The sequence below is a fragment of the Brassica oleracea genome, chromosome C1 (assembly GCF_000695525.1).
Source record: "Brassica oleracea var. oleracea cultivar TO1000 chromosome C1, BOL, whole genome shotgun sequence".
Classification (NCBI taxonomy): Eukaryota; Viridiplantae; Streptophyta; class Magnoliopsida; order Brassicales; family Brassicaceae; genus Brassica; species Brassica oleracea.
In genome coordinates, this window is record NC_027748.1 from 2,961,604 (window position 1) to 2,981,703 (window position 20,100).

Sequence of the window (20,100 nt, forward strand, 5' to 3'; positions counted from 1 at the left end):
TTCCGAATCAAAACCTCATTTCACTCTCCACATATTAAAGCTTAGCTCATATTTTTAAGAGATCAAGAAAATGGACAAGAAAGACGATGGTGCTAAATCTTGTAACGTAGCACAAACCGGTGTGGCTGGATCTGGTTCGGGTCATATGGTGGCGCCAGGGACTGGAGGTGCAGTTCAGATACCTCGGGATGCTTTCGAAGCTAACACTAAGGCCTACTTTGACGACCTTCATGCCAAGGACAAGGCAACCAAGTGAGAAGTGTTTAGTGGTTTAAAATAATAATCAGCACCTTCTTTCTTTATGCTCCTATGACGTGACTCTCCTATTATGATCACAATTTTAAATAAAATGAGTTATTATATTTCTCTTTCTTCTCTGTTCTATAATTTATTACGCTACCATTAACCCTTCTTGGTCGGTTAGCACTAAATATTCTCAACAAGCATTTTATTAGTCTTCCAACAAATTTTAGATTAGTTTTACAATAGTTTTGAGATGGCTTTATATATCAGTCTTCAACATAATTTAGATTAGTTTTTACATATTGGCTGAAAGTTAAACGTTATCATCTTATGTTTGATAAGTAGTCTTCAAAAAAGTTTATAGATTGACATTAGTTCATGTTGTTATCCTTGGATTTATAAAGTAACTTCATATGATATACTAAACACTTAAATTATACATTATCTTACATATGTACAGTACAGATAGTGAAAAAAATTAGTGATACCAAACTAATTTTAGCAACAAAAAAGAAGTAATTTAATGCTAAAAGGTGACAGTTTTTTTAGCTAATTTCATCCCATCAAGATTTCTTGGTTTGTTCTGTCTTCTTTCATGTTTATACAATACAATGTAACATTGAAACAGCAATACTATAAATGTTTTTAACACTTTGTTACTACCCATGAGAGAATCTGCTGCTCCACTTCTTCCCAATTATGAACTCTAGTCACCAGAGGATGTCTGTCCACAGACTCAGTTTTAGACCAAGGGTATGAGTTATCATAGTCAAAGAGGAGAACCTTCATTCCAATGTTAGCGCATTCCTCTGCATATCTCGGGTTATCGTCAATCAATATCTCTGCTCCGAATGATCTGCAGTTCCAATTCTTGGATTATTATATTAGCAAATGCAAGATAGTATCTAAGTTTTAGAGTAGAATAGAGAGTCTCAATCACAGTCTCAGTGTCTTTAATGAGATGATTATGTATGCACCTGCAGATTTCAGACTTGGGTTTAGACTCTCCATGAAGAGCAAAATGGTTCCCAAAATGAATATGTTTAAACAGTCCCGGGAAATGCATGTCGAGCCACTCAAGTGTGTGATCCTTTATAGCATTCTGCCGGGACCTATCCAATGATATTAAAAGAAAAAAAAATAGAATACGGGTTATTAGAATTAACTTGTCAAGCGTTCAACAGAGAGAAAATCACAGAGCATCATGGCACTTACGTCACAACTGAGAGCTCGCAGTATCTTGATAGCTTGTGAAGAGTCGTATGTGCACCTGGAAGAGGATGGATCCCTTTCTTGAAGTATGATGTCTTAAAGAATTCATGAACACGTATGTCAGCTGCAGGGCAATAATTACATGATTAGGCGTCGCACCAAAAATTTGCTGAAACACAAAAAAGTATTGAGAGCAACTAATCAGCTAGCCCCTTGATTAATGCATATAAGCTGCAAGTAGGCCAAGGATAATACCTTCATTACGAGAGCAGTTCCATATCTGCGACAAAAGAAAAAGAAAGACACGAGTATAAGGGCGTATCATAGACAAGCAAGCAATCTGTAACCGGAAGACAGTAACGTTTTATATGCAAGGTAAAAGGCGACGCAAGGTGGGTTCCTAAGTTATGCGTTAGCGATAACTTGACAATAGAAAAAAATGGAGCAGAGTTGTACGGAAACCCCTTGACCCATTCAAAATTTTCACAGCCAAGGTGAGGTTATATAAACTGTACATGCAAGGCACAGTGCTTTAAAAGGTGAAACAGAGAACTCCTATCCTTATCATACGCCAAAGATAGCAATTATAAGCAGTCCCCCTCATATATGAACTTCTCCTAATAGTGTTTACTCCAAGCTAACTCAATAAATCACCCATTCATCCCATCATATAAACTAAGAAACAATAACAACAATGCAAAAGTAAGAGAAGCTCCAGTTTCCTACCCTGAAGAACTCGTAGACATGGTATTCTGAGACTGAATGGTTTGACAAATAGCGGTCCGCAATGAACTTGTTAAGTGCCGAGACAAAGTTTCCAAGAACTGCTTACACAAAAAAAAAAAACGAGAGAAAAATTATGATGTGAAAGGAAGGGATTAGAGATATCAACAAACAAATCACATTACAGAATCCCACCAAACCAAGGCAACACTTAATCTCGAGTAGTTGAAAACAGAGTCGCCAAACACACATGACAATGAAAAGATTCAAAGAAAACCAATTTTTAAAACATATTTTCAGATAAATCCAGAATATCAATGATTTGAGTGTAAAAGTCCAAAACTTCTTCTAGAACCCATTTAACAACTCAATTAACTCCTCACAAAAGCCATATTTCAAAGCTGTAAACATGAAGGAAGGGAGCATTAGATACCCTCATCAATGTCAACAGCCACAACAATCTTATCATTCCCTTGTAACCTCGTCTTGTTACCAGGCAGGTACGCACCACGTCCATCCGCTAAGTCGGTGGCTCCTCCCCCGCCGCGTTGCTCTTCCCTCGGGCCATGGAGAAGCCGACGATGCAGAGATAAAGCTCGAGCCTTTTGATCAGGAGAAGCATCAAAACAGCTTCTCAAGGTTAACCCATTAGCCTTCCCGCCGCATTTATAAATGGGATTGGGTCTGTGAACGAAGCCTCCATCGAATCTGTTGCCGTTACCGATGGATCGAGTGTGGAGCGATCGCAAGGGATCGGCGCAAGAAGCAGCGGAAGACATTAGGGATTGTGAATCGAATCGTGAGATTCTTCTGTAGAGAATGGCGATGGAGTGTTGTCTCTTTAACATAACGAGATCTCTCTCTCTCTCTCTCTCTCTCTCTCTCTCTCTCACATTACCACACCATCCACTATCCAAATTTCAAATCGAATAAGAAACCCTAATCTCCCCCCCAATCGAATTCGAGGAACACAATGATAAAAAGCTTTTTAAAGAAAAGAAAAGAAAAAAAAAGCAAATCTATAAGAGGCTCCAACGTAATAATCATGCATTGAAAGCACTTTGCTATGAGGTGCTTAATTAGCCATTCTAATTAAAAATTAAAGTAAAGATATAACACAATAAAAACATACACACTACTCCTCTACCAATTGAACGGCGAAATAAAAGACACACACATCTTAATAGGTCGGTCTGAATCCTATGAATTCTGTTTTTTGTTTTGGATTAATATTTTTTTTTATTATTATTATTTGACATCTTTTAATTAACAATAATATATAAGCAAATGATTTGAGTCCGGTTCAATTGGGTGAGCCGGTTTAGTCAAATAGATTTATTTTAGATGGTCCCACTCATTTGATAGGTACGATTGGAATCTTATTACATTACATCATCATCTCATACATGTTTGCAGTCAGTTTTTTTTTTGAATCCGATACCGATTCAAAAAGTGAAAGATATTTTGCACTTTCATGTCAATGTATGTTTATTCGTCATCATCATCATAAAAACCGAAAGTGATTTTAATGAGAGAGAGAGAGAGAGAGAGAGACACAAGTGTGTAATGAAAAAATGAGCACCGAGTCAAAGTGTTGTCTCAGACACGAATAAATTCTCTTCTTTTTCCTTTTTCAGCTTTTTTCTATTTATTTCATTTTTTTGTTTTTTTTGTCGCAAAATCATTTAAAGCGACAGGTAGGCCAAAAACAAGGAGAGTGTGTGAAGTGAAGTGAAGTGTGAGCCCCAACCACCACCCTCAAAGCTGGAAACTTTGTTCTTTCTTCTTCTTCTCCGCTCCGACCAAAGATGCTTTGTCTCAAATCCGAAGCCCTCCGTGAAGATCAGACGTTAGCTTCCTCTTCTTCTTCTTCTCCCAGCATCGATCGTAGCTCCGCAAATGCCACTTTTCGTATCCCTATCAACTGGTACTACTCTCTCTAAATCTACTTCTTCTTCTTTCACTATGCTTAGTTTTGACTCTCTTCTCGATTTTTTTGCTGACGTGGCAGGGGAAGCTCGATCCGGAGGTATTTGAAAAAGACCGGTACTTTCTCAAGAAGATCTTACTCCTCTGGAGATGGCTCTCTTTATTTCCCTGATCTAGATGTAAATGTACCTCTCTTACTCTCCATTTTGATTTCTTTGTTTGTGTGTGGTCACGCAGTAAATCTTGGGCTTTCGAGGGTTTAGTATTTAATCTGTTTTTTTTTTTTTAATTGGGTATGTTTTTTTTGTTTTTGCAGAATGAAAGCAAGATTCTTGATCAAACTAGCAGTAGATTTGAAGGTAAAAGCAGAGTCTGGTACAAATGTGAGCTTGAACAAGATGTAAGTCTCTCAGATCCCATCACTCATCATGTTCAGTTGCTTGTCCTTGTCCTAGTGCTTGTGTTCTTAATTAACCATCTTGATATCAACTAATCTTCTGGTTTTTTGTTAATCACATTTTTACAACTCTTCTCATTTACATAGCTACATGAACTTTAAAAAACATTAAAAAAAAAGTTTGATATTTTTTGTCTTCATCCTTAATTGTGTGTTTGGGATGATACAGATTAAGAAGCTGCAGCAGCAGTTACAAGAAGAGATCAATTTACGCTTAGCTCTTACAAGCGCTGTTGAGCACTCTAGTTCCCCCTTTATGGAATCACCTTGTCAACTTCCTGATAAGGTCTCAATATAACGTTTATAAATTTTTTTTTGTAGCTATTTAGCTTTTAACTATCTACTTATAGAAATAAAACTTGTAAAATTTGCAGGCACAAGAGCTTTTAGACAGTTTAGCAGTACTGGAGATCACGGTGTCAAAGCTAGAACAAGAATCAGTTTCCTTGAGATATTTACTAAGGCAAGAGAAGAACGAGCGGCGTCTCACTGAGATCCTACAAAAGAAGAAGTCTCATTATTCTGCACCTTCAAAGTTCACTAATGCACAAAGTTTCCCTAACAAGTTGGTATGACTCTCTCTATTCAAAAGGTTTTTTTCACTGTTGTGCATTCTTCTTTGGTTCTAGGTGTCATTAAGTCTTAACAGGTTCTTCCTTCTGATTCCACAGGTGACAAGGAAAAGAGAGAGTAAACAAGTGGTTTCTGTGGATGATGAAGCTTTACAAATAGACCGAAGAAGAATATAAAGATTGATGTGATCGTAGCCTTAGTCAGATTGTCAAAGAGTCTTGTAGAGTTTATTCATCACCCTGGTCCTAGCATTGCCTTTCAGACTCAACAAGCTGGTCCTGAGCATCACTACATCGAAATCTTTGAAAGAATACACAGCTATTCTACGGCAGCTCTGTTCTATATTTGCTTAGAATCTGGCCATGTCCGAGAAGTTAAACGTCGAGTAAGGTTATGCCCTGTAGGAGCAGCAATGAGAAGCTTATATCTACTCTATCAAAACATAGAATGCATTGTTGTTATCACTTGGCAAATCAATTGATCATTTATTATATTTTTGACTTTCTACTTCTCTAGTCTTCTTGCTGTTATTTTGACTTGGACTACGAGTGATGAGAATCTTCATCAGATCACAAGTAAAGCTGCCTTAAAGTTAAACAAACTGGAAAGCTTGAGTCCTGAGTTAGGTTCGTTTTTGTTTGTACGTGGACTTAACAACTAGGACTTAAAAACATAGATTAGCCGTTTCTATTTTATGAGATTGAGTTACTCACTTTACATTTTTTGCAGACTTTTGAAAACTTAATTAATATTTTATTTGTTTACATTCACGTAACGAATTCAATAATAAAAACGAAATTAAATAAAACATATTATTGATTAATATTTAACAGTCCTATAGAGCTGCCTTACTTACGTGCTCATAACAGGACAAGCGATTTAAAGAAATTAGGAGATATAGTTTTAAGTTTGCGTTTACTGCTGGTAATTTCGTTTACTTCTGGTCTCTGAAGAATATATCTGAACTAAATTATATTGTATTCTGTATTTTTGAACTAAATTATCATATGATTAAAATTAAGGAACTAAATTATCGTATGATTAAAATTAAGGAATCTCCTTTATTCTTTTGATCAACAATTAAGGAATCAATTCATGAAATTTTCATGTTTATTGCTGTTGTGAAGGCTGAAAGTCGAAAATAATGGGCCTTTTATAGCCTGTACCTTTAAGCTTGTCCACGAATCAAATCATGACCCAGTGTTACACACGTGTGAGTTGTTTCAGACCACACGGGAAAAAAATAGAAGTAATTTGAAAATAGACATAGGTTTGTAAGAGAGGGAAAAAATAGAAGGAATACGAAACCATCCTCTTTCTTGGACTGTTTGTTCACTCCTTACCATCTCACTCTCTCTCTCTCTCTCACTGTTTTTTCAAGCATAGATCGCTCGGCCCTGTTGTCTGTTGGCGTCTCCATCTCGATTGCTCACACCCTGTTTCTCCCTATCTATTCTACAAAGGAATCGCAAAAGCTCTATGTGAGTCAAATCTCTCTCTCTCTCTCTCTCTGCTGATGGAACATAATTTAGGGTTCTAGAGATTGTTCTTACCTTTCTACTTTCACTTTTTAGCAATGAGGTTTCTTTCTGAGCTTGGATCCCTCAAGAGATGAAGAGCACAGAGCCCGTTAGGGTTGCCGTCAACATACGGCCCTTGAAGGGATGCACCGATTGCATCACCGTCACACCTGATGAGCCACAGGTACTCAAAAAGGAATGATTCATTACAAGCACAGGGTTATAGTCTTAGTGCTCATTTTATTTTGGCATTTTTTTGTTTTTTCTAGGTTCACATAGGATCTCATACTTTTATGTATGATTTTGTATTTGGAAACGCTGGCTTACATTCTTCTCAGATCTACCACCGCTGCGTTGCTCCTCTTGTGGAAGATCTCTTCAAAGGGTACAATGCAACCGTTCTTGCTTACGGCCAGGTTTGATTTTGAGATTACTTTTTTTAACTCCTTATTAACTGCTTGTTTGATCAAACTCATTGTTTTTTTTTTTTTTTGCGTTTGTTGCTATTTAAAGACTGCTTCAGGAAAAACATACACCATGGGCATGGGTACTAACTGTGGAACAAATGAAGGCATAATACCAAAAGTGATGGAAGATGTATTTACTAGAGTGGAGGCAGTCAAATCTCAGATACGAGTATCTTTTCTTGAGGTTAGAAGAGCATCTATTTTTAGTCTGTTTGTATGAGAAAGAGATGTTGTATTTTGTTAATTACTCTTTACTCTTTATGTAACGCAGATTTATAATGAAGAGATATACGGTTTGCTTGCCTCAAACCCGTCAAGAGCTCCAATTATAATCAGAGAAACTGCTAGTGGAGAGATAACTTTGCAAGGCGTTACTGAGGTAGACGTGAAGACTAAAGAGGAGATGAGCTCGTATCTAGCACGAGGCTCTTTCACTCGTGCTAGTGGCAGCACAAACATGAATATACAATCAAGGTACTAGTCTATAACTTAACTGAATTTCTTTCCATTTTTGCACAATTATCTTAATATATATTAATGCCTTGTGAGTTTGTTTATTAGCCGTTCACATGCTGTCTTCACAATATCTCTGCAAATCACAACAGCTGAAGAAATACTGTGTGCAAAGCTTCGTCTAGTTGACTTAGCAGGGTCAGAGCGTGCCAACCGAACAGGAGCTGACGGGATGCGATTAAAAGAAGGCCGCCACATCAACAGTAGTCTTCTAGCTCTGAGGAATGTGATCAGTCTACTAGGAGATGAGAGAAAGAGAAAGAAAGGAGGTCACGTTCCTTACCGCGTTAGCAAGTTAACTCGCTTGCTTCAGGTAATCAACAACGTTTCTTTCTTTTTGTATTATTATGTCTTAAAAGAAAATGATGATTGATATGGTTTTCACTTATCAATTTTCCAACTTAGGATTCTCTTGGAGGCAAGAGCAAAACCGTGATGATTGGTATGGTTTTCACATTTATCAAACGATATTCAAACATTTATTCTAATGACTTAATGTGTGATGCAGCTTGTGTAAGCCCAGCAATTTCAGATGTCGAGGAGACACTGAATACGCTGAGGTATGCAAATTGTGCTCGAAATATTAAGAACCAAGCAGTGGTACAGAAGCAGAAGACGTCTGCACCATCCTTTATGTTCAACGAGCTCACACCATCAAAATCGGAGGCAAAGAACAAAGCAGTGGTACAGAAGCATAAGCCGTCTGTACCATCATTTGACTATGATGCTATGTTCAAGGAGCTCACACCATCGAAATCGGAGTCTTTGCCGGTCTATGACAAGCCTGTGTACGATGAGGATGTCTTTGAAGCTATCACTGAGCTTCAGTACAATGAGGATGTCTTTGAAGCTATCTCTGAGCTTCAAATCCCATCTACTTCTCAACCAGATGATGTTTCTTCTTCCTCGTCACCTTCAGAGTTTAGAAAACATAACACTTCTTCTTTGGATGTTTCTCCCAAGAAGACAGAGAGTAAGCAAGAAGATAAGTGTCAAAACAAACCAATGGAGATCATTTATCTCACTGATGATGAAGCTGAAGTTCAAGAAAAGTGCTTCATTGATCTCACGACTGATGAAGAAGCTGAAGATCAAGAAAAACAAATCATCGATCTCACGACTGCTGAGTGTCACTTAGAGCTAAAGGAACTGAACAAGAGACTTGAAGAAAAGGAGGTAGTGTGCTCGTTTTAGTATTTTTCATGTGTTTCCTAAAGATAGTATGCATATAAACTTTAACAATAATATATATCTTCTTGAAGGCTGAAATACGAGGATACGAGGAAAAGGTTCAACTAGAAAAGGATAAAAGAGCTTTGCAGGTCTGTGTTTTTATTGGTTTATACTATGTTTTTAGTGGACTCAAATTTTTGATGAAATAAAATATGTATTGACAGAGAGATATTGAAGGTTTAAGACAGAAGCTTGCTAGCTGATCATCTGCCACACCATCTTGCACTTGCAGTAAGAGGTCTAGCTGCCAATGCTTAGTTGCAAACTATTTTTGTGTTGCGTCATGTGGGTGTTCTTCGGTCAAATGCTCCAACAGAAGCAGAGATGAGGGACTCTTGTAGCTAGTACTTTTTTGTTATCTTGTAATATATATGGCTTGTAACCTATCACATGGTGAGTGTGATTTAGGATGGCCAGTAGTTGTATTTAAAGATGGCTAGAGAAGTTAAAATAAGTATTTTGATATGGTGAGTAGAGACTCCTGAGTTCCTTTCTCTCAAGTCTTGTAACAACCTTCTATCATTGAAATACAACGTATGTTATATTATATCTGTTATTTCTTCAGTTTTGTATCTCTTAGTCTTTCTGGAAGAAAATGAATCTGTGTCAGGTACCTTACCAATCTCAAACTTGCGTGAACCTGAAAGAAGTTGAATTTGTTTGTCTGCAGTTTGTGGATACTCCAAATCTCACTGGATTAGACCGTGCTTAATTATGTTCAGCGATATCAGTGGATTATGCAGGAACATGTCTTTCATTTTCAGCATCCATTGGGTTTTTGTTTAGACCGATTATCAATTAAGAGTGTTTATGAATGTGACATTAATGATGGATAATGGTCACGTTTGTAAGAATTGTTTAAGAGTTGGATCCTTAACTTTTCATGTGTTTTGAAGGAAACATGGGATTCAAAATATCGAGATAATAGCACACTTGAGCATAAAGGGACATATGACGGAGTATTCTCCATCAATGTTTGTGGTTAGGATTTGTTTTTAAACTAAACTTTATTATTATGTTACATTTATTTGAAGTGATTACATCAGAAGGAGATCAACTTACGGTTAGCTCTATCAAGCACAGTTGAGCACTCTAGTTGGCCCCTTCAGCCATGACTATGAGAAGCTCATATTTTGTATTTAATGCATTGTTGTTATCACTTGGCCAATCAATTGATCATTTTATTCTATAAGAACTTTATATATGGCTTTCTTCTTCTCTAGTCTTCTTGTGTTTCTGCCTATTATTTTTGACTCGGACAATGAGTGATGAGAATATTCATCAGGACACAAGTAAAGCTGCCTCGGAGTTAAACAAACTGAAAAGCTTACGTCCTGAGTTAGGTCCGTTTTTTGTACGTGGACTTAACGACTAGGCCTAATTGTATTTTCTTTCGATTATCTTTAATTCCCAATGTAGCTTTTTGGGCCGTCGAGCCTTTTATAGCATGTTGGTTGTGAAAAGTATAATAAAACTGTGGTTATTGATTAGTTGAGAAAAGAATAAACAAGTGTTGGTATTGATGAGTATAATTGACTAATGATGATCGATGCTTGGAGCATGAACAAGTTAGCGATTAAAAAAGAGAGAACATGAGCTAGTTTTTCTTCTTTTTTTAAAGAAAAGGCTTTCAGAACATGAGCTACTTTGTAGATGCCTTTCGTATTACTTAATTAAAACTGGCTTAATAAAAGTAATTGTATATAAATTGATTGGTAAGCTGTCCATTAACAGAATATAACGTAGTCAACGAATCATAATGCTATGTATTTGGAGTTTTTTATTCATTTGGAAAAAAATCTTACTAATACTGCTGCAACTAATCATAAGGCTGCAACTGGATTGTCCAAATTTGGAATGAAATAAGTTGAAATGCTCTGTTCCATACATTCCAATTTTTTTTTACCATTTATCTTGAATAAAATGAAATGTTTATTCCATCAATTCCAAAAGGAATTAAACAAAATTCAAATAAACTATTCCACTATTATTTTGATCATGAATGAATGGCATAGATTTATTTCATGTTTTTTAATATTTCATTCATTTCATTCCATTCCTTTTATTTCATTACTTTTTATCCCACTAATTCCATTATACATTTACGGCCTTACCTTGACATCAGTAACAAAAGATCATGTGATTTTATCACGTTATTTGTAGATTAGTATTTCATTAAATAAATTGATTTTATGAGAAATATGTTAGTCAAAACTTGTAAAAATTTTCCGTAGACTATATTTGCGAAGTGATTTTGCCACATGTCCTCTCAAAAATCAATTTCACAAAACAAATATGACATAGCTACTGAAATTGATGACATGACTTCCGTAAAAATATGACACGGATAATTTCATTTAATGTTGATTTATATTTTTGGCAAACTTATTAGAATATGGTAATAATTCATATATTACATTTAATATTGATATTTCTTTTTGGTAAACTTTTTTTTAAATATGGTCATACCTCATACATCATCTATAAAATAAATATATTCATATATAACATTTCAAATTTCGAAATATTATTATTTTTGTATAATTATCCAATTTGTATTACTAAAGCTTTCAACAATTCCTACAATTTTTTGAAATTTTAAATATCTAATCGTAAGATCATTAGTTTTTTATATACGTACAAATTTTATAAATATTGTTTAGGCTAAATTTTTTATAATTATACAATTTTATATCATTTTTATTAGTTTTATACAAATTGATTTAATATATATCAAATCTATATTAAATATTAGTAAAAAAATAGTAAAATCTATAATATTTAATAAAAAATATTTTTAAATTATTTAGTGCACGTGGTGCAGAAAAACACCTAGTAATTTTAAATTTAATCCGTCATTACGTAATATACGTAATTAACAATGCGTGGTGGGTTGAATTAAGAAATGTGAAAGCTGTGCCTATATGTATTTATCCGATTTGTTTTTTTTGAAACTCAATTTATCCGATTTGTTGCTGCATTATATATTATTAAGATCGTAACGATTAACGAGGAAAAAGACTCGAGAGAGAGAGAGTCATGGAGACGATTGTTAAGGTAGCTTATGACGCATCCGTGAAGGCAGTTTTGACGTTGTTGGAGAAGAATCTATTACCGGATGTTGTCATAAGGAGGCTGACGCGGCTGCTTCTCGCTGGTCGACTTCGTTCCGGTTACAAACCCACGGCGGAGCTGCAACTTTCCGATCTCCTCCGTTTCGTCAACTGTAAGTGACAACATGCCTAGTTTTTTTTGTCAAACAACATACCTAGCTGATCCTCTTGTTTTGGTTTAATTTTAAAAAAGAAGAGATTTTGTTTTATTGAGTGATTGTGACGGTCTTGTACGAACTGGTTGGCGTTTGCTTTTGGGTTTTAGTTTCGTCTGTCACCAGAAGACTTTAGTGGGCCACGGTACTAGGTTGTTGTGAGTAATCTTTTTGTTTCATGTGTGTAAAAATGTATATATGAAAGTAAATTAAAAATCTCTTTGAAAATGTCATCTTTTATTGTTTGGATATTGTTGTTGATGTTGATCAAAAAAAAAAAAAATTGTTGTTGATAGATCCACTAACACAAATTTCTTTCTTTTTTTTTTGGTTAAAACTAACACAAATTTCTTCTTTTATAGATTTGTAGACCTAGAAACTCTACATCTCAGTTGTCTTGTTGACTGGATCTCCGTGATCTAAGCATACAAGACTACATCAAAGCCGTAGTTATATGATAGTTTTGTTGGATAGAAAAATCTACAACTCAGTTTTATCTTGTTAACCGTCCACAAATATACAATCTTTGTCTCCAATCAAATATGGGCATAGATCGTTTGATATTTTTAAATTTATAGCAATATTTTGTTTGCGTAGGTGATCCATACAATCTTCAAAAAAAAAAAATCAATAAAAAAATTTACATTTGAAAATTAGAACATTTTCATTTCTTATTGAATTAATACTTACGCAAAATGTAATTTTTTGGTCAAACAAAACAATATTCTGCTATGTAAACCTAAATAAACATTCGAGGTCATGGACTCATGTTACCCTAATGTTTCATATATGACAGCTATAAAAGAGATGGCTATAGCCATCAATACCGAGAAGCCGAAGACTCAACACTATGAATTACCAACGGCTTTCTTCGAACTTGTTCTTGGAAGAAACATGAAATACAGCTCTTGTTACTTCTCGAACGATTCAAATAGCTTAGAAGATGCAGAGGAAGCAATGTTGGCTCTATACTGCGAAAGAGCTAAAGTGGAAGATGGACAAAGTGTTCTTGACGTCGGATGTGGCTGGGGATCTTTGTCCTTGTACATTGCCCGCAAGTACAGCAACTGCAAGATAACAGGTCTATGCAACTCAAAAACACAGAAAGCATTTATCGATGAAAAATGCCGGTAAGTATAGTTTTCTCATTTCATCCTAATTAAGCATTTCTCTAGTTCTATTAGATAAGCTAAGACTCTATTCATGTATGGTTCCTTAACTTGTTGTGTGTTTTGAAGGAAACGTGGGATTCAAAATATTGAAATAATTGTTGGAGATATTAGCACTTTTGAGCATGAAGAGACATATGACCGAGTACTCTCCATCGAAATGTTTGAGGTTAATATATTTTTTTGGATATAAACTTTATATTATTATGTTATATTTATCTAAGTTGATTGTTATTAGCATATGAAAAACTATGGAGAGCTTCTGAAGAAAATTGGAAGGTGGATGAAGGAAGATAGTCTTCTGTTTGTTCACCATTTCTGCCATAAGACATTTGCTTACCACTTTGAGGTATAAATCCAATGTCAAAAATTGGTTGATTATTCAATTATTTAACCATTTTTTTCTTGACAGTAAAGTTATATATCTTTGTGATTATGTTGATTCACTATAGGATGTGAACGATGATGACTGGATCACAAGACACTTCTTCAGCGGAGGAACAATGCCATCAGCAAATCTTCTCCTCTACTTCCAAGTAATATACATTGCATATATAGTCTCACTTTGTTATCATCAAATGTAAACATATATGTCATTTTTATTTTCAGGAAGATGTTACAATTGTGGATCATTGGCTACTAAATGGGAAGCATTATGCAAATACCAGGTAAATACTCTAAAAACTGACTGTTGTGATGATAGCAATAAGAAGATTGTAATTATATTGTGATAACTTTGCAGTGAAGAGTGGCTGAAGAGAATGGACAAGGAGATAGTTGCAATAAAGGAGATAATGGAGATGACTTATGGGAAAGAGGAGGCAGTGAAGTGGATGGTTTACTGGAGAACCTTCTTCATCGCGGTTGCTGAGCTTTTCGGATACAGCAATGGAGAAGAGTGGATGGTTTCACACTTCCTGTTCAAGAAGAAGTGATTCTATATCTTTCTTCTCTTAATAATCAGTTCTTGAATTCGTGAGTGCCAAATAAAGAATAAAGACATTCTCCTTCAACTTTGATTTCCTTCTAAGTAATAGATTCGTATGCTTTCCTATTTTTTTTAAAAAAAAGTTGCTCAACGGAAATGTTTCAAAGAGACAAATGTAATGGTGAAACATAAAGTATCTCACTGACAGGATTCTTTTGAATCAGCTTTGCTTTGTTGGGTTCAGCTCAGCATCGACCTCCAACATACGAGTGAGAAGTTTACCATCTAGATTCTCCTGTTTGACATATACATGTAAACAGAAACAAACAAAACTCAGAAAGAGAAGCTTATGGAATGGATTACACACAACACGAACAGAGCTGGGAGTTACCGAGAGACAGTGTCTGTACTTATCCCACTCAGCAACACACTCTTCTTTATCACATTGACCTTTCACGAACTTCTCTGAATACCATCTTCACAGAACCAAAAATAAAGGATGTAACTTTACGATCTCAAACGAAGAGAAGATTCAACGGTCCAAAGTTCAAACTCACTTGTTGAAGCAGTTGTGGTAAGCATTTCGCAAATCAGCACAGGGTGAAGTAGAGGAGCTAGCAGAAGTTGAATCCTTTTTCTTCAACAAGCCCATATTCAACAAGATGATCTACAAAGAGAGAAACCAAACAAGAGAAAGTCTTCAACTCTGTTCTGTAAAAATTATGTAATGACGCCTTGTGAATTGCCAAAGATCAAACAAACATAAATCAAATAGAGACAAATCAGGAACAATACAAAAGCTTCAAGCTGAAGAATTTCAATTCGCAGAAGCAGAAACGTTTTGTAAAAAATTTGAAATTTTTACCGTTTTGTCAGATCAGGACAGGAAGACACAGTTTGATTCAGACCGGAACAAAAAAAAAGGTATGTCTGAAGAATAAAACCCGTAAATTCGCTAAAACCCGTAAACCTCAGATTCCATCCACGAGACTGTGAGCAGTAAGTACTTCTCTCCTTGAACCAGTTAATCACACGCACGACGACCACACGACGGAAGTTTCCGAGATAGTGTGGGGAAACTCTAAAACCGACGTCGTTTTCGCTAGAAAGAAAACCTTAAAGCCCAATAGCGTAACGTGGGCTTTCCAACTTGTAAGCTACGTAACCGACGTCGTTTTCGCTAAAATAAAATAAACACGGTATTCAACGGTTAAGGCCCAATAGCGTATAGTGGGCTTTTTAACTTGTAAGTTACGTACAAAGGGAATCCAATCACGTGTGGTGATGATCATCATCATCTCGCGTGGCGTGACATAAAACACTTCCTTCACTGCAATTTTTTGTTTTTATTTTATTTAAGGATACACACTACACCTCGGATTAGCGAAAACAACCTCAAAAAAGAAAAAAAAAAAAAGAGAAGATGGATCAGTTCAAAGGTCAACCTCGCCTCCCCAAGTTCGCCGTCCCCAAGCGCTACGATCTCCGTCTCACTCCCGATCTCGTCGCCTGTACTTTCACCGGAACGGTAGCGATCGATCTCGATGTAGTCGCCGATACTCGTTTCATCGTCCTCAACGCTGCTGATCTCGCGTTCAACGATGCCTCCGTTTCCTTCACTCCTCATAACTCCTCTCAGGTATTAATTTCAACGCTCCGACCACTGTCTCTATTTTGGCTCTTTTTTTTTTGTTGTTGTTGTTGTTGTTGTAATAATGATGTGGATTCAGATTCCGACAATGTGATTAGGAGTTACTGTCTTTATGATTTGGATATGTACTTTCGATCTTAGCTATAAAAAGATGTCTGTCTTCTCGGGTTTTGATTGGATTGTGAAAAGAGTGTTTGGCTTGTTACTTGTTATGTTTCGTTTTATAAAAGAGATTACTTTTTATGTTTAAGCAGGCGCTTGCAGCTCCTAAAGTGTCACTCTTTGAAGAGGATGAGATTCTTGTGCTTGAGTTTGCTGAGAATCTTCCTCATGGAGTTGGAGTTCTACAAATGGCTTTTGATGGAATACTCAGTGACAAGATGAAGGGATTCTACAAAAGGTGAATTTTTTTTTTACATTTCTGTAAGTAAGAAGTTTACATAGATAAGGGTTTGTACCTCAAAGTGTCCTCTTGGTGTGCAGTACCTACGAACATAACGGCGAGAAGAAGAACATGGCCGTTACTCAGTTTGAACCAGCCGATGCTAGGAGATGCTTCCCCTGCTGGGATGAACCTGCTTGCAAGGTACATTTTTTTTTTCTTCTCTTTGCCTCCACTTTTATCAGCATGAAGAGCATATTGTTTTTGTTTTCACAATAGGCTACCTTTAAGATAACACTGGAGGTGCCTTCTGATTTGGTGGCGCTCTCCAACATGCCCGTTGTGGAGGAGAAAGTTAATGGGAGCGTGAAGGTTGTCTCTTATCAAGAGTCACCGATTATGTCTACATACTTGGTGGCGATTGTTGTTGGTTTGTTTGACTACGTGGAAGATCACACATCCGATGGTAAGAATTCATTTTTATTACTTAGTATCTCCTGTTTAGTTAAACCTCTAAACCAAGTGTCTATCTTTTGCTCAGGGATCAAAGTCAGAGTGTACTGTCAAGTGGGCAAAGCCGACCAAGGAAAATTTGCATTACATGTTGGTTCAAAGACCTTGGATCTGTTCAAAGAGTAGGTTTTGAAACTACATCTGCTTGCATCAATCATATTCTTTTCAAAATAACACCAAACATTCTTGTAGGTACTTTGCTGTGCCATATCCCCTTCCCAAAATCGATATGATTGCGATACCTGATTTTGCTGCTGGAGCTATGGAGAATTACGGTTTAGTTACATACCGTGAAACAGCTCTTCTTTATGATGAGCAACATTCAGCAGCTTCTAACAAACAAAGGGTACTGCAAACGTGTCCTTTTAATTTATCAGAAAAGATTTTCTTGTGATTTATCTAAAGCATTTAACTTCTGCTGCTAGGTTGCGACTGTAGTTGCTCATGAACTGGCCCACCAGTGGTTTGGCAATCTCGTCACTATGGAGTGGTGGACTCATCTGTGGCTGAACGAGGGTTTTGCTACTTGGGTACATTGCAACTCTAGGCCTTTGTATTTATAATGATTTTGAGTTCTGTTGTGAATGTTTTGTTACTCCTTGTCTATTTCAGGTCAGCTACTTGGCTACTGATAGTTTGTTCCCTGAGTGGAAAATCTGGACCCAGTTTTTAGATGAATCTACTGAGGGTCTAAGGCTAGATGGGCTTGAGGAGTCTCACCCAATAGAGGTAACCAAAATAAGTATATATGTTATTAAATGTGACACTATTATTACCTATTTATCATAAATCTGAACTTTCCTCAGGTGGAGGTTAATCATGCTTCTGAAATTGATGAAATATTTGATGCAATAAGCTACAGGAAGGGTGCATCTGTCATCCGCATGCTACAAAGTTATCTTGGTGCTGAAGTTTTTCAGGTTCTGCTCTTAGTAATTTTCTCTTATACTCTCATATTATTTTATGGAAAAATATGGTGGCATCTATTGTCAATTTCCCCAATGTCTCCATAACTTCTTACTCTATTTATATGGTTTTGGTAAGCAGAAGTCGCTTGCTGCATACGTTAAACGTCATGCTTACTCAAACGCAAAGACAGAAGACTTGTGGACCGCTTTGGAAGAGGGTTCAGGAGAGCCTGTGAACAAGCTTATGAGTTCTTGGACAAAGCAAATGGGATATCCTGTTGTCTCAGCCAAACTAAAAGATGGCAAACTGGAACTTGAGCAGGTTCATAAACTTATTTTTTTCCTTGCTGGATGTCTTAGTTATACCTTTTTACCTGCCATTTTGGGAACTAACTAAATTCATTTTTTTTTAAATTACAGTCTCGTTTCTTGTCAAGCGGTTCTCCTGGGGAAGGACAATGGATTGTGCCAGTAACCTTGTGCTGTGGTTCATACGACATGCGCAAAAACTTCTTGTTGGAATCCAAATCTGGAGCGTATGATATAAAGGAGTTACTGGGCTGTTCCATTGGCGATGGGACATGCTCTTGGATAAAAATCAATGTCGATCAGGCTGGGTTTTATAGGGTGAAATATGATGACAGCCTCGCTGCTGGACTCAGGAAAGCAACAGAGAGCCAAAGCTTGACCGCTATTGATAGATATGGTAATTTAACCTTGGCAGAGTTTTTATTTTCTTGTTGACATTATGCAACTTCTTTGGAGATATATAATTTTTTATTTTACAGGTATTTTGGATGATTCTTTTGCACTTTGTATGGCTCGTCAGCAATCTCTGGCTTCGTTGCTCACTTTGATTAGTGCTTACAAGAAGGAACTTGACTATACCGTGCTGTCAAACCTCATTGTTGTAAGGATCTCTCTTTTTTTTGTATTTAATTTTACCTGTTTCATAGTTATGCTTTTGCCTCTGGTTTTTACTCTTCCTCCATACAGATAAGCTACAAAGTTGTGAAGATTGCAGCAGATGTAAGTTCAGAACTGACGTCTGGGATTAAACAATTTTTCATCGGCGTTTTCCAGCTTGCTGCGGGGTGAGTTGTTTTACCCATCTACAGAGTTTAGACTTATCAACAACAAAATATTATTATTTAAAAATGAAAAAGGAAATTATTGTTGGTACAATGTTCATTGTTTTTACAGGAGACTTGGTTGGGACCCAAAACAAGGGGAAAGCCATCTAGATGCCATGCTGAGAGGGGAAGTCTTAACTGCACTTGCTGCGTTTGGGCATGATGAGACACTCAAGGAAGCAATTCGGAGATTTGATGCATTCTTAGCTGATAGGAACACTTCGCTTCTGCCTCCTGACCTTAGAAGGGTTTGTTTCTTATTACATTAACCCAATTTCGCTTCCAAATGTGGATATTGTGATCTTATAATTCTAATCTTTGTATTGGTTGTTTTGTTTCGCAGGCTGCTTATGTTGCTGTAATGCAGAGAGCCAACAAGTCAGACAAATCTGGTTATGAGTCTCTGCTTAAGGTGTATAGGGAAACAGACCTGAGCCAGGAGAAAACACGAATCTTAGGTATAACTGATCTCTCCAGAAAATAATCTAACAGAAGATTGTTATTTCAACTACTAATGTTTTCCTTTGTGGTTTTGCAGGTTCTTTAGCTTGTTGCCCAGACCCCAGTATAGTTCAAGATGTTCTTAACTTTGTATTGTCTGATGAGGTATATATATAGAGAGTATTGTCTTATCATTAGGCTTTGAACTATTTGATTTTGAAACGGGGTGGTTTTCTTGTTTTCTCCAGGTTAGGAATCAAGATGCGGTTTATGGACTTTCCGGTGTAAGTTGGGAAGGACGTGAAGTAGCCTGGAAATGGCTACAGGAGAAGTGGGAGTACATTGAGAAGACATGGGGTTCTGGTTTTCTCCTAACTCGCTTCATAAGTGCAGTTGTATCTCCGGTTAGTTAACTCTTTCATTTGTCCATGAACAGTTCTTGATCTTTCTGCTCGATCACCGATTCTCTTATGTCTTTATTGTCTCAGTTTGCGTCGTTTGAGAAGGCGAAAGAAGTGCAGGAGTATTTCATAACGAGATCGAAGCCTTCAATGGCAAGAACCTTGAAGCAGAGCATTGAAAAGGTTCATATTAATGCTAATTGGGTGGAGAGTATCAAAAAGGAAGACAATCTCACACACCTCGTTGCTCAGCTCTCTTCAAACTAAATGTCTCAAAACACTTTCGTGTTGTTTTATCTCCTGAATAAACTAAAGTATCTGTGACTATGCAAACCTTTGTTGTTTCTTTCCTTCTCAACACAGAATTTGAAGTTTCTTTTTCAGACTTTGACTTTGCCATCAATAAAAGTTTCCTTTTGGATATCGTTTTGACTTG

The 20,100-nt window shown here is 36.5% G+C and overlaps 7 protein-coding genes across 9 annotated transcripts; 5 read left to right on the forward strand and 2 right to left on the reverse strand.

Moving 5' to 3' along the window:
- The first annotated feature begins 15 nt into the window (after positions 1 to 15).
- Positions 16 to 712, forward strand: LOC106329027. Its single transcript, XM_013767597.1, has 2 exons — positions 16 to 244; positions 704 to 712. The coding sequence occupies exons 1-2, from the start codon at positions 71 to 73 to the stop codon at positions 710 to 712; spliced, it is 183 nt and encodes a 60-aa protein (XP_013623051.1). The 5' UTR covers positions 16 to 70.
- Positions 644 to 3,328, reverse strand: LOC106325833. Its single transcript, XM_013763887.1, has 6 exons — positions 2,612 to 3,328; positions 2,182 to 2,279; positions 1,711 to 1,735; positions 1,459 to 1,579; positions 1,221 to 1,355; positions 644 to 1,099 (listed from the first exon to the last, which is right to left on the reverse strand). Exons 1-6 carry the CDS (start codon positions 3,024 to 3,026, stop codon positions 889 to 891), a joined length of 1,005 nt encoding a protein of 334 aa, XP_013619341.1. The 5' UTR covers positions 3,027 to 3,328; the 3' UTR covers positions 644 to 888.
- Positions 3,329 to 3,848: 520 nt separating this feature from the next.
- On the forward strand, positions 3,849 to 5,717 carry LOC106295771 (rho GTPase-activating protein 7). 2 transcript variants are annotated; one of them, XM_013731750.1, is made up of 6 exons: positions 3,849 to 4,105; positions 4,190 to 4,292; positions 4,424 to 4,507; positions 4,734 to 4,850; positions 4,939 to 5,133; positions 5,236 to 5,717. In XM_013731750.1, the coding sequence occupies exons 1-6, from the start codon at positions 3,987 to 3,989 to the stop codon at positions 5,311 to 5,313; spliced, it is 696 nt and encodes a 231-aa protein (XP_013587204.1). In that variant the 5' UTR covers positions 3,849 to 3,986; the 3' UTR covers positions 5,314 to 5,717. The 2 variants fall into 2 exon arrangements, with proteins under 2 accessions (XP_013587204.1, XP_013587213.1); XM_013731759.1 differs by having other exon boundaries at positions 4,190 to 4,286.
- Positions 5,718 to 6,748: 1,031 nt separating this feature from the next.
- Positions 6,749 to 9,119, forward strand: LOC106329038 (kinesin-like protein FRA1). The gene is made up of 9 exons (XM_013767608.1): positions 6,749 to 6,841; positions 6,927 to 7,073; positions 7,171 to 7,308; positions 7,396 to 7,598; positions 7,686 to 7,950; positions 8,043 to 8,079; positions 8,146 to 8,813; positions 8,900 to 8,959; positions 9,035 to 9,119. The coding sequence occupies exons 1-9, from the start codon at positions 6,749 to 6,751 to the stop codon at positions 9,071 to 9,073; spliced, it is 1,650 nt and encodes a 549-aa protein (XP_013623062.1). The 3' UTR covers positions 9,074 to 9,119.
- Positions 9,120 to 11,886: 2,767 nt separating this feature from the next.
- LOC106343950 ((S)-coclaurine N-methyltransferase) lies at positions 11,887 to 14,264 on the forward strand. The gene is made up of 7 exons (XM_013783317.1): positions 11,887 to 12,096; positions 12,935 to 13,268; positions 13,377 to 13,476; positions 13,546 to 13,656; positions 13,760 to 13,843; positions 13,917 to 13,975; positions 14,050 to 14,264. The coding sequence occupies exons 1-7, from the start codon at positions 11,910 to 11,912 to the stop codon at positions 14,240 to 14,242; spliced, it is 1,068 nt and encodes a 355-aa protein (XP_013638771.1). The 5' UTR covers positions 11,887 to 11,909; the 3' UTR covers positions 14,243 to 14,264.
- Positions 14,265 to 14,270: 6 nt separating this feature from the next.
- On the reverse strand, positions 14,271 to 15,309 carry LOC106343957 (uncharacterized protein At4g33100). 2 transcript variants are annotated; one of them, XM_013783331.1, is made up of 5 exons: positions 15,101 to 15,309; positions 14,793 to 14,902; positions 14,627 to 14,711; positions 14,442 to 14,530; positions 14,271 to 14,358 (listed from the first exon to the last, which is right to left on the reverse strand). In XM_013783331.1, the coding sequence occupies exons 2-4, from the start codon at positions 14,885 to 14,887 to the stop codon at positions 14,456 to 14,458; spliced, it is 255 nt and encodes an 84-aa protein (XP_013638785.1). In that variant the 5' UTR covers positions 14,888 to 14,902; positions 15,101 to 15,309; the 3' UTR covers positions 14,271 to 14,358; positions 14,442 to 14,455. The 2 variants fall into 2 exon arrangements, with proteins under 2 accessions (XP_013638785.1, XP_013638780.1); XM_013783326.1 differs by having other exon boundaries at positions 14,344 to 14,530.
- Positions 15,310 to 15,581: 272 nt separating this feature from the next.
- LOC106309192 (aminopeptidase M1) lies at positions 15,582 to 20,087 on the forward strand. The gene is made up of 18 exons (XM_013746256.1): positions 15,582 to 15,874; positions 16,141 to 16,286; positions 16,370 to 16,472; positions 16,548 to 16,734; positions 16,810 to 16,903; positions 16,974 to 17,127; positions 17,207 to 17,311; positions 17,394 to 17,510; positions 17,588 to 17,701; positions 17,829 to 18,011; positions 18,110 to 18,395; positions 18,478 to 18,599; positions 18,686 to 18,783; positions 18,893 to 19,070; positions 19,166 to 19,280; positions 19,361 to 19,428; positions 19,512 to 19,667; positions 19,752 to 20,087. The coding sequence occupies exons 1-18, from the start codon at positions 15,659 to 15,661 to the stop codon at positions 19,929 to 19,931; spliced, it is 2,622 nt and encodes an 873-aa protein (XP_013601710.1). The 5' UTR covers positions 15,582 to 15,658; the 3' UTR covers positions 19,932 to 20,087.
- The last annotated feature ends 13 nt before the right edge of the window (positions 20,088 to 20,100 follow it).

Bases quoted from the DNA above. Each gene is read 5' to 3' on its own strand.
- LOC106329027 (XM_013767597.1), top strand. From the start codon at position 71: ATGGACAAGAAAGACGATGGTGCTAAATCTTGTAACGTAGCACAAACC.
- LOC106325833 (XM_013763887.1), bottom strand. From the start codon at position 3,026: ATGTTAAAGAGACAACACTCCATCGCCATTCTCTACAGAAGAATCTCA. The intron at 1,736-2,181 runs GTAGGAAACTGG...CTTTTGTCGCAG, and splicing joins ATGTCTACGAGTTCTTCAGG to ATATGGAACTGCTCTCGTAA. The intron at 1,100-1,220 runs GTGCATACATAA...TTGGAACTGCAG, and splicing joins CCCAAGTCTGAAATCTGCAG to ATCATTCGGAGCAGAGATAT.
- LOC106295771 (XM_013731750.1), top strand. From the start codon at position 3,987: ATGCTTTGTCTCAAATCCGAAGCCCTCCGTGAAGATCAGACGTTAGCT. The intron at 4,106-4,189 runs GTACTACTCTCT...CTGACGTGGCAG, and splicing joins TTTCGTATCCCTATCAACTG to GGGAAGCTCGATCCGGAGGT. The intron at 4,851-4,938 runs GTCTCAATATAA...TAAAATTTGCAG, and splicing joins CTTGTCAACTTCCTGATAAG to GCACAAGAGCTTTTAGACAG.
- LOC106329038 (XM_013767608.1), top strand. From the start codon at position 6,749: ATGAAGAGCACAGAGCCCGTTAGGGTTGCCGTCAACATACGGCCCTTG. The intron at 7,599-7,685 runs GTACTAGTCTAT...TTTGTTTATTAG, and splicing joins AACATGAATATACAATCAAG to CCGTTCACATGCTGTCTTCA. The intron at 8,814-8,899 runs GTAGTGTGCTCG...ATCTTCTTGAAG, and splicing joins AGAGACTTGAAGAAAAGGAG to GCTGAAATACGAGGATACGA.
- LOC106343950 (XM_013783317.1), top strand. From the start codon at position 11,910: ATGGAGACGATTGTTAAGGTAGCTTATGACGCATCCGTGAAGGCAGTT. The intron at 13,844-13,916 runs GTAATATACATT...TTTTATTTTCAG, and splicing joins ATCTTCTCCTCTACTTCCAA to GAAGATGTTACAATTGTGGA. The intron at 13,976-14,049 runs GTAAATACTCTA...ATAACTTTGCAG, and splicing joins AAGCATTATGCAAATACCAG to TGAAGAGTGGCTGAAGAGAA.
- LOC106343957 (XM_013783331.1), bottom strand. From the start codon at position 14,887: ATGGGCTTGTTGAAGAAAAAGGATTCAACTTCTGCTAGCTCCTCTACT. The intron at 14,712-14,792 runs GTGAGTTTGAAC...GGTTCTGTGAAG, and splicing joins TACCACAACTGCTTCAACAA to ATGGTATTCAGAGAAGTTCG. The intron at 14,531-14,626 runs GTAACTCCCAGC...TATGTCAAACAG, and splicing joins AGTACAGACACTGTCTCTCG to GAGAATCTAGATGGTAAACT.
- LOC106309192 (XM_013746256.1), top strand. From the start codon at position 15,659: ATGGATCAGTTCAAAGGTCAACCTCGCCTCCCCAAGTTCGCCGTCCCC. The intron at 18,396-18,477 runs GTAATTTAACCT...TTTATTTTACAG, and splicing joins GACCGCTATTGATAGATATG to GTATTTTGGATGATTCTTTT. The intron at 19,668-19,751 runs GTTAGTTAACTC...TTATTGTCTCAG, and splicing joins TAAGTGCAGTTGTATCTCCG to TTTGCGTCGTTTGAGAAGGC.